The sequence below is a fragment of the Chiloscyllium plagiosum genome, unplaced genomic scaffold (genome assembly GCF_037043375.1).
Source record: "Chiloscyllium plagiosum isolate Xiang-an unplaced genomic scaffold, Cpla_swu_hap1 HiC_scaffold_5, whole genome shotgun sequence".
NCBI classification, from domain to species: Eukaryota; Metazoa; Chordata; class Chondrichthyes; order Orectolobiformes; family Hemiscylliidae; genus Chiloscyllium; species Chiloscyllium plagiosum.
The window spans coordinates 107,322,125-107,347,519 of NW_028270143.1; the positions used below are offsets into that span (position 1 = coordinate 107,322,125).

The 25,395-nt window shown below is 40.3% G+C and overlaps 1 protein-coding gene across 6 annotated transcripts in view; it reads right to left on the bottom strand.

Annotated features, from left to right (window-relative positions):
- Nucleotides 1–25,395, bottom strand: part of dync2i1 (dynein 2 intermediate chain 1) — a 106,787-nt gene that overhangs the window by 73,787 nt on the left and 7,605 nt on the right. For 4 of the 6 annotated variants that reach the window (XM_043690685.2, XM_043690683.2, XM_043690686.2 and 1 more), the window contains exons 2-6: nt 24,046–24,099; nt 16,727–17,267; nt 13,349–13,455; nt 9,686–10,072; nt 3,524–3,594 (exon numbers count right to left, since the gene is read on the bottom strand). In XM_043690685.2, the coding sequence (XP_043546620.1) occupies nt 3,524–3,594; nt 9,686–10,072; nt 13,349–13,455; nt 16,727–17,267; nt 24,046–24,099 (1,160 nt within the window). The remainder of the gene's footprint in view (nt 1–3,523; nt 3,595–9,685; nt 10,073–13,348; nt 13,456–16,726; nt 17,268–24,045; nt 24,100–25,395) is intronic. The other 2 variants (XM_043690684.2, XM_087987555.1) reach the window with 1 other exon arrangement.

The window sequence follows — 25,395 nt, forward strand, 5'->3', positions numbered from 1 at the left end:
GCAACTCCTAAATCATATCAGCTTCAAATAAATCACGACATTTATTTCCACTTTTTTCACCATTCTTCATCTCCAAATATTCAATGTTAATTTCTTACCGGAGTTTGTCTCCAAAGGTTCTGAACATTTCTGACATCACAATTGCAGAAGCTAATATACGTTTTGAACCAAACCAATCAGATCATCTTCAACCTATCCCTGCAGCAGGCCACTGTCCCTGCCTGTTTCAAGAGGGCCAACATCATTCCTGTGCCTAAGAAGGCTCGTGCAGCATGTCTCAGTGAGTACCGCCCAGTGGCCCTAACTTCAGTGGTCATGAACTGCTTTGAACGGCTGGTCATGGCATTAATCAACTCCAGCCTTCCCATTACTCTTGACCCACTCCAATTTGCCTATCAGACCAAGAGATCCACGTCAGATGCCATATCACTTGCCCTTCACTCCTTCCTAGAACATCTTAACACCAAGAAGAGCTACGTCAGAATCCTATTCATTGACTACAGTTCAGCCTTCAACTATTATCCCCTAGAGACTGATCTCGGACTAAGCCCCACTCTCTGCAACTGGATCTTCAGTTTCCTGACCCACAGGCCACAATCTGGAGATTGGGGACAATATTTCATCATCACTAACAGTCAACACTGGAGCCTCCCAGGGGTGCGTATTCAGCCCACTACTGTACTCACTGTATACCCATGACTGCATCGCCAAATACGAGACTAATGCCATTTACAATTTTGCTGATGACACCACCATAGTCGGTCGAAACAACCTAGCTATCAATGCCAGCAAAACCAAGGAACTCATTATTGACTTTTGACAGGATGTTATTCATGTCCCCCTACACATTAACAGCACAGAAGTGGAACGAGTGGAGAGTGTCAAGCTCCTGGGAGTGGTCATCCATAACAAGCTTTCTTGGACTCTTCGTGTGGACGCACTGGTTACAAAGGCCCAACAACATCTCTTCTTCCTCAGGCAGCTGAGGAAATTTGGGATACAGTGAATATCCTTGACAACTTTGATAGGTGCGCCATCGAGAGCATTCTGCCTGGATGTATCACTACCTGGTATGCAACTGTACCATTCAAGATCGGAGATGGTTACAGAGAGTGGTGAACTCAGCCTGGACAATCACAAAGGCCAACCTCCCATCCACAGAATCCATCTACCAGGCCTGCTGTCAAGGAAAGGCCGCCAGCATTCTCAAAGATCCAATCCACCCTGGCAATGCTTTTCTACAACCTTTACCATCAGGGAGAAGGTACAGGTGCCTGAACACATTCATCAGTCAGTTTTGTAACAGTTTCTACCCTATTGTTGTTAGAATACTAAATGGACTCTCAACTCTTAACATTCGCCTGCACCTGTGTTTTTGGTTTTGCTGCTGTTTACCTATTATTTACTTACCTATGCTACTTAACTATGTGATCTGCCTGTATTCCTCACAAGACAAAGCTTCTCACTGTGCCTTGGTACACGTGACAATAAATTCAATTCAATTCAGTATCAGGGGCGAGTGGGTGAGAGCTTGAGTGTGAGTGAGATATAAAGTGAGTGGGGGGAGGGAAGAGAGAGAGAGAGAGAGAGACAGAGAGACAGAGAGACAGAGAGAAAGAGAGATGTGGGGAGGGTAGGTACAGTACCAAACTAAGCCCAGTTCTCCTTTGACCTCAATATCCACAAACTAATACTTCCAGCCTTGTTGATTGAACTATTTTTATTCATTTAAAGGATGAGTCTCACCAAAAGAACATTCATCCCTAATTGACCTTGAAAAGGTTGTGGTGAGCTGCTTTCTAAACACCTGTGTCCATCTCATTCATCAGTTACCCTCATACTTCTAGTCAGCAGAGGTCCTGGGTTTGGAAGGTTCTGACAAAGGAATGCCTCCATGTTACTTGTAGATGATACACACTGGTGCAACTGTGCACCAGTAATGGAGAGAGTAAATGTGGAAGGTGATGAATCTGGATGTTAATACATTTCAGTAGGAAGAAACAAGAAAAGCAACATTAAAAAGGTACAATTCTGATGGGGTGCAGGAATCGAGTAACCTACGAGGAAAAAGGAAACAAAAATCAACCTGTTGGATATGTTATAACACACTTCTGTGGTAATCACATCCTGAGATACAATTTCAACTTGGAGCTTCTGGCCACAAGACCTCTTAAACATGATATGAATGAGAATTGCTATCATTAGTATGGAGTATTTGAATTTCTAGTCCAACGACAATACCACTATGAACCAAATAATTTAAAATGGCAACATATGCTAAGAAAGGAGGTTAGCAATGCATATGGGATCCTGATCTTCATTCGAACCTTAGAGTACAAAAGAAAGAGGTTTATGGTGAACCTCACAAAACACTGGTTCAACATCAACTGGCGTACTGGGCCAACTTCTGGGCACAACATTTAGGGAAAGTAGTAAAAGCATTGGAGAGGATGCTATGGTTCAATGAACAATAAGAATAAAATGGGACTCTTGCCCTGAAAGAAGGTTGAAAGGAGATTTAATACAGATAATAACCTAAGTGTGAACAGAGGAGAGAGAAAATGGTTCTATTGGCAGAAAGTTTGAGTACCAGAGGATGCTAACATAAGGCAATCGGCAAAGGAAGCAGAGATGATATTGTACGGAAAGAAAAACATTTTCCAACATGAAATGTTGGATCTGGCTGACAATGTGGTGGGGGCAGATTCAGTTTGCAAAAGGGAATTGGATCATTTTACATTAAGTGAAAAGATCTACAGGAAAAGGCAGGGCATTGGGATCAAGTTGCCTCACAGATAGCCAGCAGGAATATTGCATCTTTCTTCTGAGCTGTCACTATCCTATAGTACTATGATTCTAGGAGCTGACGGTGACCAGGCCAACAACAGTCAAAGGAAGCCTCGTAAAGATGTCCAGGGCTGAGGTGATTAGTCTCCAAAATAGATAACTACCTTCATTCTTGCTAGATAAGACTCAAACTTAATCTCAACAACATAACATTCTAACATTGAAATGTTCTCAAAGGAGATTTATAAATTTATCACAATGTAAATTCAAATTTCCAATTATCTTTTAACCATTGCAATGTGTATAATTTTAGAATGCACTGAAAATTACAAGGGAGAGACATTTGCTGAAATAGTGCACACTGCATTCCTCAGTAATAAAATTGCAGAAGGCTGCAGGGGTCATGCACATATTGGCCTGCAAAGCTGCTTCAGCATAGGAAGGTGATGTTATTCTGTGCAGTCCCAGCAGAAACAGTGCCAAGCAAGTAAATTTACCCTCTTGAAAACTGCAATAAGCAGAACTTTTCAATGACAGAGACATCAAGGATTTGGTACAAAGATATATGAATAGGGGGCATATATTCAAAACAACACATAGCTCCTAATACTATTAGAACGTCATGTAGAGCACAGCACAACCATAAATCTTAATCATGAAGACATCACTGGATCAAAGTATTAATCTACTTATGTACAAATCACAATGCAAAATTATTAAAATCATAGCAATTTACCCTTTCCTTCTGCTATCATTTGTGGCTTCTTGCACAAATTTCCGTTCTTTTTTCCTTTTGCTATTTGGTTCCTGTAAAATAACAGTGAGATAATGTCAATAGATCAAATGCATTCGCTATCATTTACCAATAGGCACAGAAAGGTGTTGAAATCAGGAAGATTTATTTTTATATAAAGTAAGTTAATTGTATCAACCAAACCAGTCTGGGATTAAACAAAACCCAGTGAGCACCCAGGACGCCAACAGGCAGAAAGACAGCAGGGGGCTATTTAAGCAACCGAGAAACACTAAAAAGCAAGAAGCCTGATGAAGGATATAAGAACCTACAGTTCGCCAGGGATATCAGATCATAGGAATTGGAGAAAGTGCAAAGAGATTGAAACACAGCAATGTTGGGGAAAATTTGGAAGGAGGGTATTAATTCAGATAGAATGATTCAGCTGAACATGAAAAGGCAGATTGCAGCAGGCTTGCTTCCTTCAGACCCACACGCAGTACTGGAAAAGCATGTGTTAACTGGAATCAACTTTCTTTTATTTATCAGGTTTCCTAAACTCTGGGAAAACTGAGCTAGATTCTTTTGCCCGAAATGTCGATTTTACTGCTCATCGGATGCTGCCTGAACTGCTGTGCTTTTCCAGCACCTCTAATCCAGAATCTGGTTTCCAGCATCTGCAGTCATTGTTTTTACCAAATAGATTCATTAAAGTCAAATCAGTACGATGTGATTCCAACTAAGCATATTCTAAATGATAAACAAAAAAGAGAGCCAACCTGGGCCATTAATAAAAGCACACCAAGCAATGGACTTTATTTCTAGGGACAGATAACTGAAAACTAGGGAAATCATACTAAACTGTACCAAACCATAGTTAGATCACATTTGAAGTACAGCATGCAATTCTGGTTGCCAAATTTACAAGATTTACTAGAACAGTCAGAGCTATACAGCATGGAAACAGATCCTTCGGTCCAACTCGCCCATGACAACCAGATATCCCTAAATTAATTAGATTAGATTAGATTACATTACAGTGTGGAAACAGGCCCTTCGGCCCAACAAGTCCACACCGACCCGCCGAAGCGCAATCCACCATACCCCTACATTTACCAATTACCTAACACTACGGACAATTTAGCATGGCCAATTCACCTGACCTGCACATCTTTGGATTGTGGGAGGACCCGGAGGAAACCCACGCAGACACGGGGTGAATGTGCAAACTCCACACAGTCAGTTGCCTGAGGCGGGAATTGAACCCGGGTCTCAGGCGCTGTGAGGCAGCAGTGCTAACCACTGTGCCACCGTGCCGCCCACCTCCCATAATCTAGTCCCATTTGCCAGCACACAGTTCTCTAAACCCTTCCTATTCATATACCCATCCAGATGCCTTTGAAATGTTGTAATTGTACCAGCCTCCACACCTTCCTCTGGCAGCTCATTCCATGCACGCACCACCTTCTGCATGAAAACAATGCCCTTTTAAATCTTTCCCCTCTCACATTAAACTTATGCCCTCTAGTTTTGGACTCCCCTACTCTGGGAAAAAGACCTATTCACCCTATCTTTGCCCCTCATGATTTTATAAACCTCTAAAAGGTCATCCCTCAGTCTCCAAAGCTTCAGGGAAAATAGTCCTATTCAGCCTCTCCCTATAATTCAAACCCTCCAATCCCAGCAACATCCTTGCAGATCTTTTCTGAACCATTTCAAGTTTCACCACATCCTTGCTATGTGGTGTACAGCCGCAATATGACCTCCCAATTCAAAGTTTGTGAGAAGATTTGTAGCTCGGGTGCTCGTTGTTGTGGTTCTGTTCGCCGAGCTGGAAGTTTTTGTTGCAAACGTTTCGTCCCCTGTTTAGGTGACATCCTCAGTGCTTGGGAGCCTCCTGTGAAGTGCTTCTGTGGTGTTTCCTCCGGCATTTATAGTGGCCTGTCCCTGCCGCTTCCGGTTGTCAGTTTCAGCTGTCCGCTGTAGTGGCCGGTATATTGGGTCCAGGTCGATGTGTTTGTTGATGGAGTTTGTGGATGAGTGCCATGCTTCTAGGAATTCCCTGGCTGTTCTTTGTTTCGCTTGCCCTATAATGGTAGTGTTGTCCCAGTCAAATTCATGTTGCTTGTCGTCTACGTGTGTGGCTACTAGGGATAGCTGGTCGTGGCGTTTCGTGGCTAGTTGATGTTCGTGGATGCGGATCGTTAGCTTTCTTCCTGTTTGTCCTATATAGTGTTTTGTGCAGTCCTTGCATGGGATTTTGTACACTACATTAGTTTTGCTCATGCTGGGTATTGGATCCTTCGTTCTGGTGAGTTGTTGTCTGAGTGTGGCTGTTGGTTTGTGTGCTGTTATAAGTCCTAGTGGTCGCAGTAGTCTGGCTGTCATTTCAGAGATGTTCTTGATGTATGGTAGTGTGGCTAGTCCTTTGGGTTGCGGCATGTCCTCGTTCCGTTGTCTTTCCCTTAGGCATCTGTTGATGAAATTGCAAGGATATCCGTTTTTGGCAAATACCTTGTATAGGTGTTCCTCTTCCTCTTTTTGCAGTTCTGGTGTGCTGCAGTGTGTTGTGGCCCTTTTGAATAGTGTCTTGATGCAACTTCGTTTGTGTGTATTGGGGTGGTTGCTTTCATAGTTCAGGACTTGGTCTGTGTGTGTGGCTTTCCTGTGTACCTTGGTGGTGAATTCTCCGTTTGGTGTTCTCTGTACCCTCACGTCTAGGAATACGAGTTGGTTGTCCTTTTCTTCCTCTCTCGTGAACCGGATTCCTGTGAGTGTGGAGTTGATGATCCGGTGTGTTTTCTCTATTTCCATGTTTTTAATGATTATAAAGGTGTCATCAACGTATCTGACCCAGAGTTTGGGTTGAATTTGTGGTAAGACTGTTTGTTCTAACCTTTGCATTACTGCTTCTGCTATGAGTCCCGAGATCGGTGAGCCCATGGGTTTTCCGTTGATTTGTTCATCCACAAACTCCATCACCAAACACATCGACCTGGACCCAATATACCGGCCACTACAGCGGACAGCTGAAACTGACACCCGGAAGCGGCAGGGACAGGCCACTATAAATGCCGGAGGAAACACCACAGAAGCGCTTCACAGGAGGCTCCCAAGCACTGAGGATGTCACCTCGACAGGGGACGAAACGTTTGCAACAAAAACTTCCAGCTCGGCGAACAGAACCACAACAATGACCTCCCAATTCCTATACTCAAAGCTCTGACCAATGTAGGCAAACATACCATTTTTTTTTTCTTTTTTTTAAGCCTCATTTAAGTGCATACCTTTCCAGGCAACCCTTTATCTCTCACAGAATTCAAAAATGAAACTAAATTCTTCTACTCTTTACCCTCACAATGTTGAAATAGAAATCAAAATGAATGCTACACATGGTTCTTTCCAGATTGGAATGTAAGTTTTCTAACAATAGTATCATGAATATTCATCACAATTTCAAATTCCTTCATCATTTAAAACACCTTGATTATATCACTGTTCAACATTCTTATTCAAGAATATGCAAATCAAGTTTATTCAACCTATCTTCATCATTTAAGTTTCAACCTTTTAATCTGGTGAATCTGCACTGTATCCTATCCAAACTCAATATATTCTTCGTGAAAATCTGCCCAAGGCTGGTACTCAGGATGGAATCTGACCAAGTCTTGGTACCACTGAAGTATAATTTCTTCACGTTTGAATTTCAACTCTTTAGAAATAAAGACCATTGCCCATTTGGTGTATTTTATTAGTGCACTAGACTTGTGATTTGTAAAAATGGGCACCAAAATCTCATTGCTCCTCCGCAGTTTTTAATTTTTCACCATTAGGAAAAAATTTTCATTTCTTTCTCGAAATCAAGGTGGACGGCCTCACACTACCCACAGCAAATTCCATCTGCAATAGTTTTGATCACGATTTCTGAAAGGCATTCAGTAAGGTGCTAAAAAAAGGTAGAAGTTTACAAGGCATGGCAATGGGGAACTGTAAACAGCACTCTATCCTCCAGCAGAAAGGTTGGGAGTGAGCCAACAGGCTGAGATCAAAAGCTGTCTTTCAATCATGGTACAACAATGGACTAAATTGGTGTAGAATGGCAGAATATCCCACACTCTGCAGCTCCAGCAAATCAAATTTATTGGCAAATTCAACTGTTTGAGCAGAGTCAGAGAACCTGGATTGCAAACTGGTCCCTGATGGAGGTCTAATAGCATCCGAGAACCAAATAGGTCTGGGCCTTGGGTAAGGAAGGTTTTGTCACCTTAGTATGGAGATGGAGGGGAGGGGAGGAGCAGAAGCACAGGCAGGTTAGAAGTAAGTAGGCTAGTAATTTCTCAGAAGTTGGCCTGATGGGCAAAAAGTAACAAAGACATCAAAATATCTCAAATGATGGTATCCGTTTCCTTCCCATACTTAAAAAAAAAAATGGGCTGCCACCCATCCATGCCAGTGTGGCCAGCTAGGTTTTTAACTGGCGTAGTTGACATTTATTTGGATGTAGGTTTTCTCGCTGAGCTGGAAGGTTCATTTCCAGATGTCATCCTACTAGGTAACATATTCAGTGGGCCTCCTGCTTTCTATTTATTTGTTTAGGTTTCTTTGGGTCAGTGATGTCTTTTCCTGTGGTGATCGTGGGCAGGCTAGTAACAGAATATTAGTATGAAGGTACAGCAAGAAATTAGGAAGGTAAATAGCTTTTAATGCAAGGAAACAAAATCTTACTCCAATTGCATAGTGCTTTGGTAAGGTAACACTGAGAATATTGTGTACAGTTTTGGTGTCTACATTTCAGGAGGGATATAACAATACTGGAGACAGGATAAGAGAGGTTCACAAAGTTGACTGTTGTGATGAGAGGACAGTCCTTTGATGAGGGGCAGAGTAATTTGGGTCGGTAGTCTCTGCAGTTTCAATGAGACCATTGAAACACACAAGTTTCTGAAGGAGCTTAACAGGGTGACACAGAGGATATTTCTCAGGCTAGGGAATCTAGAACAAGGGACATTGCCCTAGCATAAAAGAACAAGCACTTAGAACTGAGATGAGAATTTTTTTCACTCAAGTCGTTACAAATTTTGGAATTCTCTGGCCCAGAAATTGTTGATGCTTCATCACCAAAGATTTTCAACATTTTTAAAAAAAAATTGTTTCTGAGAATCAAGGGATGTGGGGAGCAGGCAGGAAAGTGGAACTTGAAAATGAAGATCAGCCACAACCATACTAAACGGCAGAGGGGGCTCAACAGGCCATGTAGTCTTGTTCGTGTTGCTTACATTGTGTTCCTGTCACTTTGCAACTTTCTACTCACATCTACTTGGTTTCCTGTGTCACCTGCAAACATATATAATGTTCTAATCCTTCCTGCAAGTTATTAATATGTATTATGAAAGATAGGTCCAGTCCAGATTTGACAGAAAAACATTATTCCACTAATCCAAAAACATACCCTTTAAGTTATGATGTCTCCTCCACTTAACTAATTACATCCATATCACAATCAGTCCCAATTCCATATTTTCCAAATTTTGTGAATATATTCACATGAGGAAACTTATCAAATGCCTTGAGTGTTCAGATACATAACATCCTCAGAAACCCCTCTTTCACTATGCCAAATACCTCAAAACTCAATGTCACTCAGATGTGATCAACATTGTCAAATAAATTTCTGTTGACTTTCCTTATCAATTGGTAACTGTCCAAGTGCTCAGTCTATCTCAGATGATAAGTTCTGATTAAGTTTCTATCCTGCTGTTAAAATCCTTACTACTATATTTTGAAAAGAGCCATAATGAAAATTACCCCTAGAAAGGAGCATGCACTTACTGGGTGTGTTTTCAGTGAGTGGACATTCAAAATAGAGTAGCTGCTCTGTCTATAACCTTTCCACCCAATCTATCACCTCCTGGTCCACGCTAAAATTACTAGCCTGCCCACCATATCTAAATAAATAAATGTCATAGCGAGTCTTGAGAAGATTTGTAGCTCACAATGACCAGCGCCAAATCTGCATCTATTAAGCAAACGCAGCTCACCTCTTGAGCAGGCTTCTTGCAAGAATTAGTGTTTTATACTTTAATTCAATATTTCTACATAAAACATAGATTGAATTTTGAATAATTGGTTAAGTACAGGAAGATATACAACTTTAGAAAGACTCACCTCATTGTAATCCCCTTTATAATCCACTTTTTCCTCATTTTCTTTCTTTACTTTGTGTTTATGTTTTCGCTCTCGATCCTCTTTTCTTTCCCAATCTCTTTTTTCTTTGTCTTTGTGTTCTCGCTCTCTGTCCCTATACTCCAGGGTAGAATTTTTTGGATCTTTACACCGTTGTTTTTTCCCATCCTCCTTGTATTCTCTCTCTTTTCTGACTCTATTTTTCCTGTCCATTTCTTCAACCCCTGTTTTCTGACCAAGGTCTTTTCTTTCTTTATGTCGTTTTTCTCGATGTCCATCATGAGATCCATATTCCTTGTAGTGTCGATCAAAATCTTCATCTCGAAATTCAGAAGACCTTCTTTTCTTCTCTTTGCTGTCTTCAAAATTCTGTTCAGAGCAAATATATTTTCATGGTGCATATTTAGTTTTATTTACTGAGGAAAACTGAGAAACAATTTCATCAATGGCCTTGACTCATTGGTTAAAAGTCCATAGGCAGTAAGTTGAAACCACTACAAACCAAACGTACATGTCCAAGCTGCTGCTGTAATGTTACTTTTCACATTGTTACCTCATTCTCAAAACAAAACTCGGTGTTTTGAATGGAGTTGTTGAAATGCAATTGTTGGCTGGAATAACCAGGGAATTCATCATTTATGATTTTGAACTTCATAAAAGATTTAGAACAAGGAACAATTGTATAAAAATGTAATTACAAATTAATTAAATCAAGACAAAGGCAACTGAGCAAGAATTTTGTCAGTGAGGCAAACAATGCCACAATTCACAGTATCACTCTCCTTGATCTTCCAGCAGTAAGTGTACAGAATTCACTGGGGGGGGGGGAAAGAATAGAAATCACTGCAACAAGCACAAAAGCAGATCAAAGGCTGCATGAACAGTGGAAATTCCAAACTGTTAATTTAGTGGCAATGCTAATCTTTTCAACATAAAATCAAATATTAAGTTCAATTTAGTTAATTATGATTAATATTGTAACGCCAAAATACCATGGATATTTTTAACATATGGTTCCAAAATGTTGTTTTAAAACAGGATTCACAAAATGGCTGTGGATGTATATTAAGTAGCTGCTCAGCGAGAGACAGAAAGAGAGAGGCAGAGATTGGATATAAAACCTAAAAATGTCGAAAAAACTTCAAACCAACAAAATTGTGACCTTTTATAACAACAAAGATAATTAGGGGCTAATGGCCCCTGCTCAACAGCAAGCCACCCCTGTGGATTTTAGGTATTTTTCATCAACCTGTTCAGGGATGTCTGACACACATGTGGACAGAATCCAGGGCCTCCTGATTCAGAAGTAGGGACTTTGCTTCAAGAGCCATCTCCCCTGTAGATTATGTCCCAAACTGCAGACAAGTTGTGTTTATCCCTCTGAAAAGTCAGTTTGAACTTGACTGGAGCAAACAAGTGGGACTCAATACTGTCATGTATAGCTTCAAGCATTGGCATGCTGTTAGGGTCACAGTAGGAGACTTATTCCCTAGTTAACGCCATGCTGTAAATAAAGACTCCACTGGTTGCAAAAAAGTTTTTAAAAACGGAATTAGAACAAAGAAATTTCAATCAGTCTATAAAACCAAGAATCCCACAAAACAACTGTTCAAGTACCGGTACCTCACCTGGGACTATCGATGATACAAAAATCTCAGAAGAGGCCCAGCAATCACTTCTCTAGCTTCCCACAGAGCTCTAGGGTACACCTGATCAGGTCTTGGGGATTCATCCACCTTTATGTGTTTCAAGACATCCAGCACATTCTCCTCTGTAATTTGGCTTGGTCTCAAAGAAAGTAATCACAAAGGAAGGATCCTTTTGAAGTAACCTTCTTGCAACCAACCACGGGAGTGGTGAATAAAGGAAGGGAGCCAGTTAATCTCTCATCATCCAGGGGCTTCACAACTTGGGGTATCCCATTTGGAACCATAATGAATTGGGAACATTGCCAGAAATAGAGAATGCAGAAAAGCAGAAGTTGCTGTCAATGATTCTATGCTTCTCAATACAATTCACTGAAGCCTCCAGTCAGACTCAGAGTCTAAACTACTTTTGGAACACTGCATTCAATTCTCGTCTCCCTGCTGCAGTATGTTGTGAAACTTGAAACGATTTGAAGAAGATTTACAAGGATGTTGCCAACGTCCTTGTAGGGTTTGAGTATAGGAGAGCCTGAACAGGCTGTTGCTATTTTCCCTGCAGTATCGGAGGCTGAGGGGTAGCCTTACTGCGGTTTATAAAATCGTGAAGGGCATGGCTAGAGTAAATAGCCAAGGTCTTTTCCTCAGGGTGGAGAATTTCAAAACTAGAGGGCATAGGTTTAAGGTGAGAGAGGAAAGATATAAAGGGACCCAAGGGGCAACTTTTTCACACAGAGGATAGTGAGTGTATGAAATGAGCTGTCAGAGGAAGTGGTGAAGGTTGGCACAATTACAACATTTAAAAAGCATCTGGATGGATATATGAATAGGAAGGGTTTCAAGGAATGTGGGCCAAATGCTGGCAAACGGGATTAGATTTATTTAGGATATCTGGTCGGCATGGACGAGTTGGACAGAACAGTCTGCTTCCATGCTGACCATCTATCTCTAAGACTTTAATAGAAAAATCTCCTTTTCCAACATAATATCACTTTAAAAAATTCTACAAAAATAAAAAAACTGCAACACTCTATCTTATTAATGAGGAGTAACTGAGTTTTTAATAGCATACAAAGTGATTACTACTTTTAAAGAATCCCTCACACTCTAGGTAAAAAAACGTTATGTTCGTGAAATGTTAATTTTTTTCATGATAAAACGACACAACCTTATATGTAATCAGTTCTGACAGGGCCACTTAAACTGCCATCCGAGTCTTGAACTCATCAACCAAAACCTTTCACCCTGTTTATGTGATCTACTGCTAAATCAGTGTTAAACGTCTCTCCCTTGGCCCCTCGACCCTAACTTCCAAAAATGCAAGAAACTCATGATGATCTTTGCTGTTAATTTGCAGTCATCTGATGAGCTGTTTGTGCCATTTCTTTCCCTTCCACTAGCCTACCCAGTCAAACATTCTCCAATACTCTCCTTTATCATTTTCTCTTCTAAATTTCCATAAACAATCAACTCTTCAGACAAACAAGTTTTGATTCCCTTCACAATCCTTGCAAACCACCATCACATCTTCAATCTTGCTTTCTTCTGCAAAGTTTCTAAACAAGTTGCCACCTTGCAAATCCATCACATCTTTTGTAGAACATCATGTCTGAATGTATTCAATTAGATTTCCACCAATACCGTAATACTGAAATAGTTCTTATCAAAAATTACAAATGACAATGTGATCTTGACAAAGGAAAACTTTTCCACCTTGTCTGTCTTTTGCCAATACTGAATATACTTTGAAGGGGGAATCATTTATTGCTAGAGCACATAGAGTTCAATACAAGTTGTTGCCCATGATACATTCCCAGTCTTATCTGTGACAACAGGGTAGAAGTATCCATTTGTTTCTGGAGAAACATAAAAGGGCAGGTGTTTCTTTGATTTTAAAACAATTTTGGCAAATACCCACTGTCTCAAATTGAAAGGATAGCTTGAGAAGACAAGACAATGAAGCAAAAAAATTTACAAAATAAGACACAATACATTTACTCACTTCAGTACTTCTCCCTTCCTTTTCTTTTCGCTCTCGATGTTTTCTTTCTTTTCGTTCATATCTGTCATCCATTTTAAATTCCAAATTTTCTGAAAGACAGGGGGACACTAAAAGTGCATGCAAGTATTAAATTTTTACTAGAAATTGATTAGCAACTACCAGGTTGGTTCTATCATGTCAGAGGATAAAATTTCGGCAGTAAACCACTTGTATTTACAAAGTACACAAGCTGTTTGAATGGAGACACAGAGTCTGCAACACTTGCAGAGCGGTGACATAACCCAATGTTTGAATGTAAGATATATTGGTTTTGACAGGGTCAGAGAAAATCTGCCACAGGATCGACAGACTTCACCCTTTCTTTCGCTGAAGGCATTCGGAGTGAAGCGTGAGAGTTGAGAAGCCATTGGAAGACCTTGGATGAATTTTCAAAGTCTCTAATCATTGTGAAACAGTTGGGAAAGTATTGAGAGAATGGAACATAGGAATCCTAATGTCAAGAAAGCTTTGACGGCTAAATGAGAATCTCATTAGTGAGCTGCAAGGGGCCTATTTGCATGAATTAACATCTCATTTCAGTGATTTTCACTTATTTAGGTGAAATCACGTGGTGCCCATTCTCAAAATCAAAGAGCAGTTAACTGTGGGGCCTTCTTGTGGCACAGTGGTAGTATCCCTAACCCAGCTCAAGGAAACCTACAAAAATATTTATAAGAGGTTTAAAATGTACAACTATGCCAACTAAATTCTTGAAAAATAACAAGCCATCCAACTTGGGGAAAAAAACCTCTGCAGTCTGTTACCTTAAAAGTACTTTGGTCAAGTAACAAAAATGGAAATTATTGGGAAAACTCAGTAGATCAGGCAACATCTCTGGGGAGAAAGCAGCATTGATGTTTTGGGTCTGATGATCTTCCTTCAGAACAGTTCCCTACAACCCAGCATGCTGCCTTCAATCCCACACTTGATTTTCCTGACTTTCCTACCAAAGTGGCTCCTGATAGCCCTCCAATAAATTTCAGTGAGCCGATCACTAGGACCAACCCCTCTAACTGACAGGTCCGACTGATGATCCAAAAGACCCCTGACTAATTTCTCGACAGTTCTCCAACTGACTTCATGCTCATCCTGAACGGGCTACAACTCAATCTGCAAATGTGACTGTGGCCCACTCTGTGACTGTAATCAGAAGGATCCCTGACACTAAACATCCCTAAACTGAGTGTATACAAGCCCCTGGGCTGAGAACAGGCAATGCCTTGATGGACTATGGCAGCACCTCCTGACCTGGGTTCAAGTCCCACCTGCTTCAAATGTGTGTAATATAATCTCTGAACAGATTGATTAGAAAAATAAGTAATGTCAGTTAACTAGCAGCTGCAGCACACCGTGCCTTTACCAGGCCTGCATCATGGTCAGCATTTCCCAATATTTCAGGGGACACTCCATGGGCAACAACCACCTGAACTTTCCATCTTCAGAGGTTGGTAACAGCAAAGTGCCAGGCTCACTGCATTATCATGGTATATCTTGTACCCGCTTATAGTATAGTTCAGCATTTCAGTGCTACAATTTATAACCTTAATAGCAATGCTGCTTCCAGGTCTTCGGTGCACAGGGACAGGCACCTATCTCATGCATCAGAACATGGTGCATCACAGGGTTCCTGTCTTGTTTTTTTCAGTACTCATTCACTTTGTGCCTACTGGGATGCTCACAGCATCATTACCGTGCTTTTCTGCAAATTGCCACAAGCTTACAATAGTTCTGGTGTGCCTTGCCTTTTAGCGCTGACAGAAAGCCGGTCATATTCGCTGGCACTGATCAGAGGGGATGAAGATGATGCAAAAGAGCATCATGCTAGACAAATGTCACACCTACACTATGTGCCAACAGCTTAGACTGCAAACACACTGAGTGTACATTAACCAAATGGCCAAGTTTCAAAAGCCTAAGGGGTGTAGCCCTTAATCTAGTCAAACAGGGCTATTGTCAGTCAGGAGATGCTGCCATAGTCAATCAAGGCATTGCCTGTTCTCAGCCCAGGGGCTCGGATACACTCAGTTTAGGGATGTTTAGAGTCAGGGATCCTTCTGATTACAGTCACAGAGTGGGCCACAGTCAAATTTGCAGATTGAGTGTTACCAGTTCAGGATGAGCATGAAGTCAGTTGGAGAACTGCAGAGAAATCAGGCAAAGGATCTTTTTGATCATCAGCTCGGACCTGTCACTCCAAGTCAGTTAGAGGGGTTGGTCCTAGCGATTGGCTCACTGAAATTTATTGGAGGGCTATCAAGAGACACTTTGGTAGGGAAGTCAGGAAAATCAAGTGTGGGATTGAAGGCAGCATGCTGGGATGTAGAGAACTGTTCTGAAGGAAGATCATCAGACCCAAAACATCAATGCTGCTTTCTCCCCAGAGATGTTGTCAGACCTACTGAGTTTTCCCAATAATTTCCATTTTTGTTACTTGACCAAAGTACTTTTAAGGTAACAGACTGCAGAGTTTCTTTTCCCATGTTGGATGGCTTTTATTTTTCAAGAATTTAGTTGGCATAGTTGTACATTTTAAACCTCTTATAAATATTTTTGTAGGTTTCCTTGAGCAAGCTTACTTTCCAATAAACTATTTGTTACTTGTCAATGGAAGGAACCTTACTAAAATGCTTCTGATACTGAGATAGATACTCTAATTGGCAATATTCTTTTGAAATATAAAATTTGCTGTGGCCAGTGAAGTGGGTCATTAAAAAGAATCAGTTGACACTCCTAACTGGGTTCTAAAATGAGTATAGGCAAAGTTAAGGCTGACAGTTATTCTTCACGAGGTTAATCAGGATTCAGATTTGATTCTTGAGTAATGGAAATAATAATTGAAGCACCAATCAAATGTTGAAAAGAGGTAATTTGAATACCATTCTAGAGTTACAAACTGACAATTGCCTAGTTCCCTCATCCATAAGTATCTTGGAATTGACCACTCAAAGAGGAACTTAATATTTTATTGAGCTTTGAGAAGATTTGTAGGTCAGGTTGAGGTTCTGAATGTAGGCTTGCTCACTGAACTGGAAGGTTCATTTCCAGACGTTTCCAACTAGGTAACTTCATCAGAGGGCCTTCGGGCGAAACACTGCTGTTGATTCCTGCTTTCTATTTATATGTTTGGGTTTCTTTGGGTTGGTGATGTTATGTCCTGTGGTGATGTTATTTTATAACAAAGTAGAGATCATAAAATCTATTGAATAAGCTAACTCAAGAATGGCAATATGGAAACCTATCCTTAAAAGTCAATCACAATATATTTATAATGAAAAGTACAATGCCATAACTTTTCAGGAACCAATTCTCATGAATTTTGAATATTAAATACAAATCTACCTTTATCTTTTTTCTGACGATGTTTAGATCGCTGGTCACCAATTTCATCTTTTCCTATATCTTTTTCCTGGAGTTTCTCTCTTTCTTTTCTCCGGTCTCTTTCCTTATCTCGGTGTCTCTCAGATTCATGTTCTCGTTTTGTCGGTCTCTGTGCATAAGAATCCCATTGTTTCTCTTTGTCATGACCTCTTGAATCTGCATCATATTCTAGGTCTTGGTCCCATACTGGGATCTTCTCTTTATCTCTATCTTTATATCTCTCTCTTTCTTTTTCTGGTTTCTTTTCTCTTTCTTTATACTTTTCATCATTCTTCACTTTCTTCCGTACTTTTTCATACTCTCTTTCTTCTTTTTGGTCTCCATCCCTTTCCTTGCCTCTGTTCCTCGGTCTGTCCTTATCCTGCTCCCTCTCCTTATCTCGTTCCCTTCCCTTGTGTCTACGCTCTCTAGAGTCAGAGTTCCCAGTAGGTTCTTCATCCTTAAGTCTTTTCTTTTCTCTGCTCTTTTTACTACTGTCATCTGTATAATCTCCTTGAGCCGCCTGAAATAAAACAACATTAAAAAATTGCATATAAAACCAATTTTTATTAAAAGTAAATTCAAATTGACAATTCAAACGAAACAATTTCAAATAATGAGAACTAGATTGTGCCAGATCTGAGAAATTAAATAGTCATGTCTCATCATAGCTCCAGTTGCTACTCTTCTACTATCATCAAGTATTATAGAAATTAAGTGCACAGAGAATCCCTTCTGACACAAATTGCTGGATCCTAAAATCAGATTCTTCGATTACAGCTGATTCTGCCTTCCCCCTCAGCCATCAAAATAGACCATAAAACAATAAACTGTTGAATCAAAAGTAAGTCCATGAAGTCTGCTCTGCTGTTCAGGAGATTTTTGATGATCGGATAATCCTCAACTTCACCTTCTTGCCTTTGCCCCAAACCCCTCAATTTCTAAACTGATGAAAAAATTCACCTCAGTCTTGAATATACTTAATAACCCAGCCTCCACAGATACACACTCTATGAAAAAAGAAATTTGTCATCTCTATCTTTGTGGGCGGTACATTGGCACAGTGGTTAGCACTGCTGCCTCACAGCGCCAGAGACCCGGGTTCAATTCCCGCCTCAGGAAACTGACTGTGTGGAGTTTGCACATTCTCCCCGTGTCTGCGTGGGTTTCCTCCGGGTGCTCCGGTTTCCTCCCACAGTCCAAAAATGTGCAGGTCAGGTGAATTGGCCCTGCTAAATTGCCCGTGGTGTATGGGTCTGGGTGGGTTGCGCTTCGGCAGGTCAGCGTGGACTAGTTGGGCCGAAGGGCCTGTTTCCACACTGTAAGTAATCTAATCTTAAATATGCAACCTGTTTCCACCCTGTAAGTAATCTAATCTTAAATATGCAACCTCCTTCCTTACTCTGCCACAAGGAAAAACAGCTTCTCTGCATTTACCTACATTAAGTTTCTCAATCCAAAACTCCAATATTTACAAGCTCCAATTTGCTTATGCTCTCCTCATAAGAAAATCCCTTCATACCAGTTATTTATCCTGGTGAACATCCTCTCGACTGCTTCCAATGTGAGTATATCTTTCATAGAATAAAGCGAACAAAATTGGTCACAGTATTCAAATTGTGGTCTGACTCGTGCCTTGTGTAGTTTTAACAAGATGTCTCCATTTTTACACTCCATTCCCTTTGAAATAAAGAGGTGGAATTCTTTGAGTGCATATGACATGGTTTTCTGGATCAATATGTTCAGAAACCAACTATAGCATAGGCCACCCTAGACTGGTAATATGTAATGAGAAAGGAATATTTGGAAATCAAGCTGTGCAAGGCCCTGGGAGAAGAGTGACCATAATATGATGGAAGCTTTCACTAAGGTGGAGAGTGACGTTATCGATTTTTAGATTAAGGTCCTGAATCTAAATAGAGGAAACTGGAACATTATGATACGCAAGCTGGTTATTATAAATTGAGGGGAGTTCCTTAAATGACAAACATTTAAATAGTGCATGGAAGAACTGCAACAATTGTTTATTTTGTGTGGAACAAAAATAAAATGAGAAAGGTTAGATAGCCATGGCAAACAAGGGAAATTTGGGATAGTATTAGGAAGAAGCATACAGATTGGCCAAAAAGAAGAGCAGACTGGGGTACTGTCTGCAATTCAGATTTCAACTAAACAGGACAAAAAGATTGATTAAGAGGGGAGAAAATCTCCAAGTATGCAGATGATGCCAAGCTGGGTGCAAGGGTGAAATGTGAGGAATATGCTTCTATGGGTATGAGAGTAAGCTTGCAGGGAACATATAAACTGATTGTTAAAGCTTCAATAGATATGTGAAGAGAAAAAAAGAGGAGTGAAGACAAATGTAGATCCCTTACAATCTGAAACATAAGACGTTACAATGGGGAATAAAGAGACAGCAGATCTCATACCACATCTTGGTTCTGTTTTCACAAAGGAGGATACACATGAGGTTCCAACAAAACTGGAGAAAACATGGTCTCATGAGAAAAAGGAACTAAAGGAAATCAGGATTACTAAGAAAATGGTATTGGGGAAACTAATGGGATTAAAGACTAATAAATCCCCAGGGCCTGGTAATATGCATCCCAAAGTACTTAAGGAAGTGGCCCAAGAAATAGTGGATGTATTAGTGGTCCACCTTTCAAGATTCTATCGACTTTGAAACAGTTCCAATATACTGGGGAGTAGCTAATATAACCCCAATATTTAAAAAAGGAGATAGAGAAAAAAGGGAATTATAGTCTGGTTATCCTGACATCGGTGGTGGGGAAAATGCTAGAGTCCATTATTAAAGATTTCATAGTAGAACACTTGGAAAATAATTACAGGATTGGACAAAGTCAGCATGAATTTACAACAGGGAAATCATGTTTTAACGAATGTATGGATGCAAGATTAGAATTTTTTAGATTAGATTCCCCACAGTGTGGAAACAGGCCCTTCGGCCCAACAAGTCCACACTGACCCTCCGAAGGGTAACCCACCCACACCCATTCCCCTACATTTACCCCCGCCTCATGCACCTAACACCATGGGCAATTTAGCATGGCCAATTTACTTACCTGCACATCTTTGGATTGTGGGAGGAAACCAGAGCACCCGGAGGAAACCCACACAGACACGGGGGAACTAACAGCAATATGCAGATGACACCAAGCTTGGTGCAAGGGTGAACTGTGAGGCGTATGCTTCTACAAGATGTGGACAAGTTGAATGAATGGGCAAATGTATGGTCAAATGTATGGTCAATTAAGTATATTGTGGATAAATGTCCACTTTGGTAGTAAAAACAGGAAGGCAGTTATCTGAATGCTGATGGATTGGGAAAGAGCGAAGTGAAAAATGACCTGGATGCCCTTGCACGCCAGTTGCTGAGAGTAAGCATGCAGATGGTGAAGATGGCAAATGATATCTTGGCCTGCATAGTGAGAGGATTTGAATACAGGAATAAGGATTTTTTTTTGATTAGATTAGATTCCCTATAGTGTGGAAACAGGCCCTTCGGCCCAACACGTCCACACCGACCCTCCAAAGAGCAACCCACCCAGACCCATTCCCCTACACCTAACATTACAGGCAATTTAGCATGGAGGAGAAAGTGAGGACTGCAGATGCTGGAGATCAGAGCTGAAAAAATGTGTTGCTGGAAAAGCGCAACAGGTCAGGCAGCATCCAAGGAGCAGGAGACTCGATGTTTCGGGCATAAGCCCTTCTTCAGAAATTCCCTGCTCCTTGGATGCTGCCTGACCTGCTGCGCTTTTCCATTAACACATTTTTCAGGGCAATTTAGCATGGCCAATTCACCTAAGCTGCACATCTTTGGACTGTGGGAGGAAACTGGAACACCCGGAGGAAACCCTCGCAGACACGGGGAGAATGTGCAAACTCCACACAGACAGCTGCCCGAGACGGGAATTGAACCCGGGTCCCTGGCGCTGTGAGGCAGCAGTGCTAACCACTGTGCCACCGTGCCGCCCTAAAGGAAGTCTTACTGCAACTGTGCAGAGCCTTGGTGAGACCACACCTGGAGTATTGTATGCAGTTTTAGTCTCCTTTTCCGAGAAAGGACGTTCTGGATATGAAGGAAGTGGCAGATGGCAGGACTGATATATGAAGAGAAATTGGATCGGTTAGGCCTGTATTCACTTGAGTTTAGAAGAATAACTCCAGTGAATACAGGCCTAACCAATCCAATTTCTCTTCATATATCAGTCCTGCCATCTGCCATTTCCTTCATATCCAAAACGTCCTTTCTCAGAAAAGGGAACTCAGAAACCTATAAAATTCTAAAAGGATTAGACCAGTAAATACTGGAAGGATGCTCCAGAACCAGGGGTTACAATCTAAAAATACAGGATAGGCCATTCAGGACTGGGATGAGGAGAAATTTCTTCACACAGTGTATGGTGAGCTTGGAATTCTCTGTGACAGAAAGCGGTTGAGACTAAAACATTTAATGCTTTCATGGAATTAGATCTTCGAGCAAAAGGAATCAAAGGTTCTGGAGCGAAAGCAGGAACAGAGTACTGAGCTGGGCAGCCATGATCATACTGAATAGCAGAGCAGGCTCAAGGACCGAATGGCCTTCTCCTGTTCCTATTATTTTGTTTATATGTTTCTATCACCTGCTGAAATTGGATGATAGCTTTTTGTAATGAATGCACACGGACCGCCAAGTCCAAATGCTGCAGCTTTCTGCAGTTAAATAGCGATTAGTTCCTCTATCTTGCAGTTGAAATTCATAAACTCACGTTTTTCCACATTATATTCAATCTGGCAAGTTTTTTGCTCACTCGCTCAACATGTCTGTGTCCCTGTGCTCTTGTGTCATCTTCACCACTTGCTTTCCCACCTATTGTTGTGCCATCCACAAAATGGCAATAGCACATTCACTTTCCTCATCCAAATCATTGATATATATTGAAAATAATTATGGTCCCAGCACTGATTCCTGTGGCTCACCACAAATTTCAGGATGGTATCCCAACCTTCCATCTCCTATTAGGCAGTCAGTCCGCCACTCATGCAAACATACAACCCCAAAACCATGGGCTTTCCTCTTATGAAGTAGCCTTATGTGTGGTACCTTATCAAACTGCTTTTGGAAATTGAAATATGAGATATACCGGTTATCCATTCTTTATTACATTATTAAACAACTGCAAGACATTTGTCAGGCATGATTTCCCCTTCATGAAGCCATACTGACTCTATCAAACTACATTATATAATTCTAAAATGCTCTGCTCTTACATCTTTTGAAATGCATTATATAATCAATACAATTCCACTTGACAACCTCCTCAATTTTATCAGCTGATACTATGATCTCTAAATGTCTGCTGGATTCACTCCGCTCCAAAGCTGTCTCTGAATCTTGTCAACAGTTTGTTGACAAACTGACTCCACACTCCAAACTAATTCCACCAGAGGATCCCACATTTCAATTCTGGAATGATTAATATCATCTTCCCACCCACCATCCCATCCAACCATTTCACCCTGTACTCTATGAATTCACCAAGTCTTACTCACGTCAGACCCAAACTGGAGCTCATTCTCTCGTAGGAATTGGCTTCCATTTTTTACTTAAACGTCCATTTCTTTTTTAGTCCATCCCTCTCAAACCATTCTATATTCTCCCTTCGATTTCCCTCTCATGTCACTTGGCTGTACCACCTTTAATTTCTCTTGATTGAGGTGCCTTGCCCACCAAACCTGTATCCCAATTCAACACATGCTCTCTACATAGTAACACATTATCAAAAGTTTGGCTTCTCCTTGAAATGATTAAGCCCAAGTCTTTACTAAGACTAATCAGCTCGCACTGCTGCTCTCTCTCATCCAGCAAGACAGCGAAGAGGGTTACCTCAGATTACAATAGGATCTGGACCAGATGGGCCAATGGCCAGTGGCAGATGGAGTTTAATTCAGGTAAATGTGAGGTGCTGCATTATGGGAAAGCAAATCTTAGCAGGATTTATACACTTAACGGTAAGGTCCTAGGGAGTGTTGCTGAACAAAGAGACTTTGGAGTGCAGGTTCATAGCTCCTTGAAAGTGGAGTCGGAGGTAGATAGGATAGTGGAGAAGGCGTTTGGTATGCTTTCCTTTATTGGTCAGAGTATTGAGTACAGGAGTTGGGAGGTCATGTTGCAGCTGTACAAGACATTGGTTAGGCCACTGTTGGAATATTGCGTGCAATTCTGGTCTCCTTCCTTTCGGAAAGATGTTGTGAAACTTGAAAGGGTTCAGAAAAGATTTACAAGGATGTTGCCAGGGTTGGAGGATCTGAGCTACAGGGAGAGGCTGAACAGGCTGGGGCTGTTTTCCCTGGAGCGTCAGAGGCTGAGGGGTGACCTTATAGAGGTTTACAAAATTATGAGGGGCATGGATAGGATAAATAGACAAAATCTTTTCCCTGGGGTCGGGGAGTCCAGAACTAGAGGGCATAGGTTTAGAATGAGAGGAGAAAGATATAAAAGAGGCCTAAAGGGCAACTTTTTCATGCAGAGGGTGGTACGTGTATGGAATGAGCTACCAGAGGATGTGGAAGAGGCTGGTACAATTGGAACATTTAAAAAGGCATTTGGATGGGTATATGAATAGGAAGGGTTTGGAGGGATATGGGCCGGGCGCTGGCAGGTGGGACTAGATTGGGTTGGGATATCTGGTTGGCATGGATGGGTTGGACCGAAGGGTCTGTTTCCATGCTGTACATCTCTATGACTCTAACCCCAAATCTCTTACCTTTTCTCCCACCAACGTCCATCATCAAAACATACCTCACCTACACTGACAACTGATAACACCTTCACAATTATCTTTCTCAAAGAAGGAGATTTAATTATTGTTTTAATTAGGATTAAATGTTGGATGGTGAAAAATAAACATCCAGCAACCTTAAGCAATTTAATTTTAAATTAATACAATGAAACATTGTTTCAAATGTTTCATTAACGTAAATAGAATGAATGAAACAGTATGCTTAATGAAAATATAGGAAACTGATTACATAAAGCTGATATAAAATTGAATATAAATGAACTTCAGGATCTCTGAACATCACCGCCAACATTAATCAAAGTATACAAAACCAATTCAGGACTCAAGTATAATTTGTACCTGAAAATCTATAAGACAAAGTAATCTTAAAGAAAACACTATAAAGAAATATTTCTCAAATAATAATTCTGCAGTGAAATTGACCCATGAATAATCAACTTTGACATTCCCGATTGTCCTACGACGGTATTATATTTTGTAATTGAAAGCAATTACTTTGATGTGCTTGAGCAGCTCATCTGACTTCCAAGTATCATCTTTGGTTTTCGCCTAAAATAAAAGTAAAATTGAACATATTTAAGAAAATATATATATATATATACACACTGTATACACATATGACACAATTACTAGGAATCTGAACCAAAAACAGAAACCACTACCAAAATAAAACAAATAAAATAAAGTTTTCATTTATGGAATATAATTTTTTTATATAAGATTATGGAAAAAACAGAGAGAGTGAAGTCTACAGAGAGGGAAAGATGAACTTTTGAAGCTGTTTCAGTTTTAGTAATATCAATTTAATATTAATTTATTCAGGATTTTACCATTTATACAATTTATTCAGCAAGTTATTCTGTGATCCAAGATGGTGCCAGAATGTTATCTACTTTTCACTGTGCCTAGGTACAGGTAACAAGATATTAAATAATTTTTTAAAAATTGAATTTGAATTCTTGAAAAGCACTTTGCTAAATGAGATTTATATATGCACACTAAAGGAAAATTCTGATTTTGTCATGCTTTGTTAGGAAATTGTAAGGTTGAATGTTTACCTTATATTGCCATTTGAGAAATAATGTGTCTTTTTGGCAGAGGTTATTTTACGTTACATAATCTTTGCCCTACTTGGGAGTCTAAAACAAATCATAAGGCTCACTAACTTTTCTATAGCACAAAACATTTGAAGTTAGGGAAATCAGGATAGTCAGTGATTAAATTTTATTTAATTTCTGACAGAATCAGCTTGAACTGGGCAAGGAACTAAATCTCCAATCTAAAATGTACAATAAACAAAATGCCATACAGTCCTAATTCTGGTTACATTTCAGTTTCGGATCCGCTCTATCTCGATCTTTGGAAGATCCTAAAACTTGACCCGGGTCCCAAGATCATTTGCAGTTTCCCCTAATAACTTATTTTATTATGACTTCTGTCATGAATACAAGCATCGTGGTGTGGCAACTTATAAAACTTTTCACTGTACGTTTAATGTAAAAGTACACATGATGATAAATTTTGATTCTATTCTTTTCTGCTTCCATCAGTGGCAACAAAATAGATGTTTACTTGTTAACCAGACGAAATTATTTCCAAGTTTGATTTATTAAAAGTAATACATCAACATATTATTTGCAATCTTAAAATGCAGGACATTTCAGAGTTAATCTGAAAGAGCCAGGCACATTCTAATCACAAAGCTCCCTCATCAAAATCACATGCGCCAGAACTTAATGAAAGTAGCAAAAGGACAGCATCTGTCACTTACTCTTGCCCAATTAATTTCTATGACATTTGACAATGGAAGTTGTTAATTGCGAAAGATTGAAACAGTGTGGCATT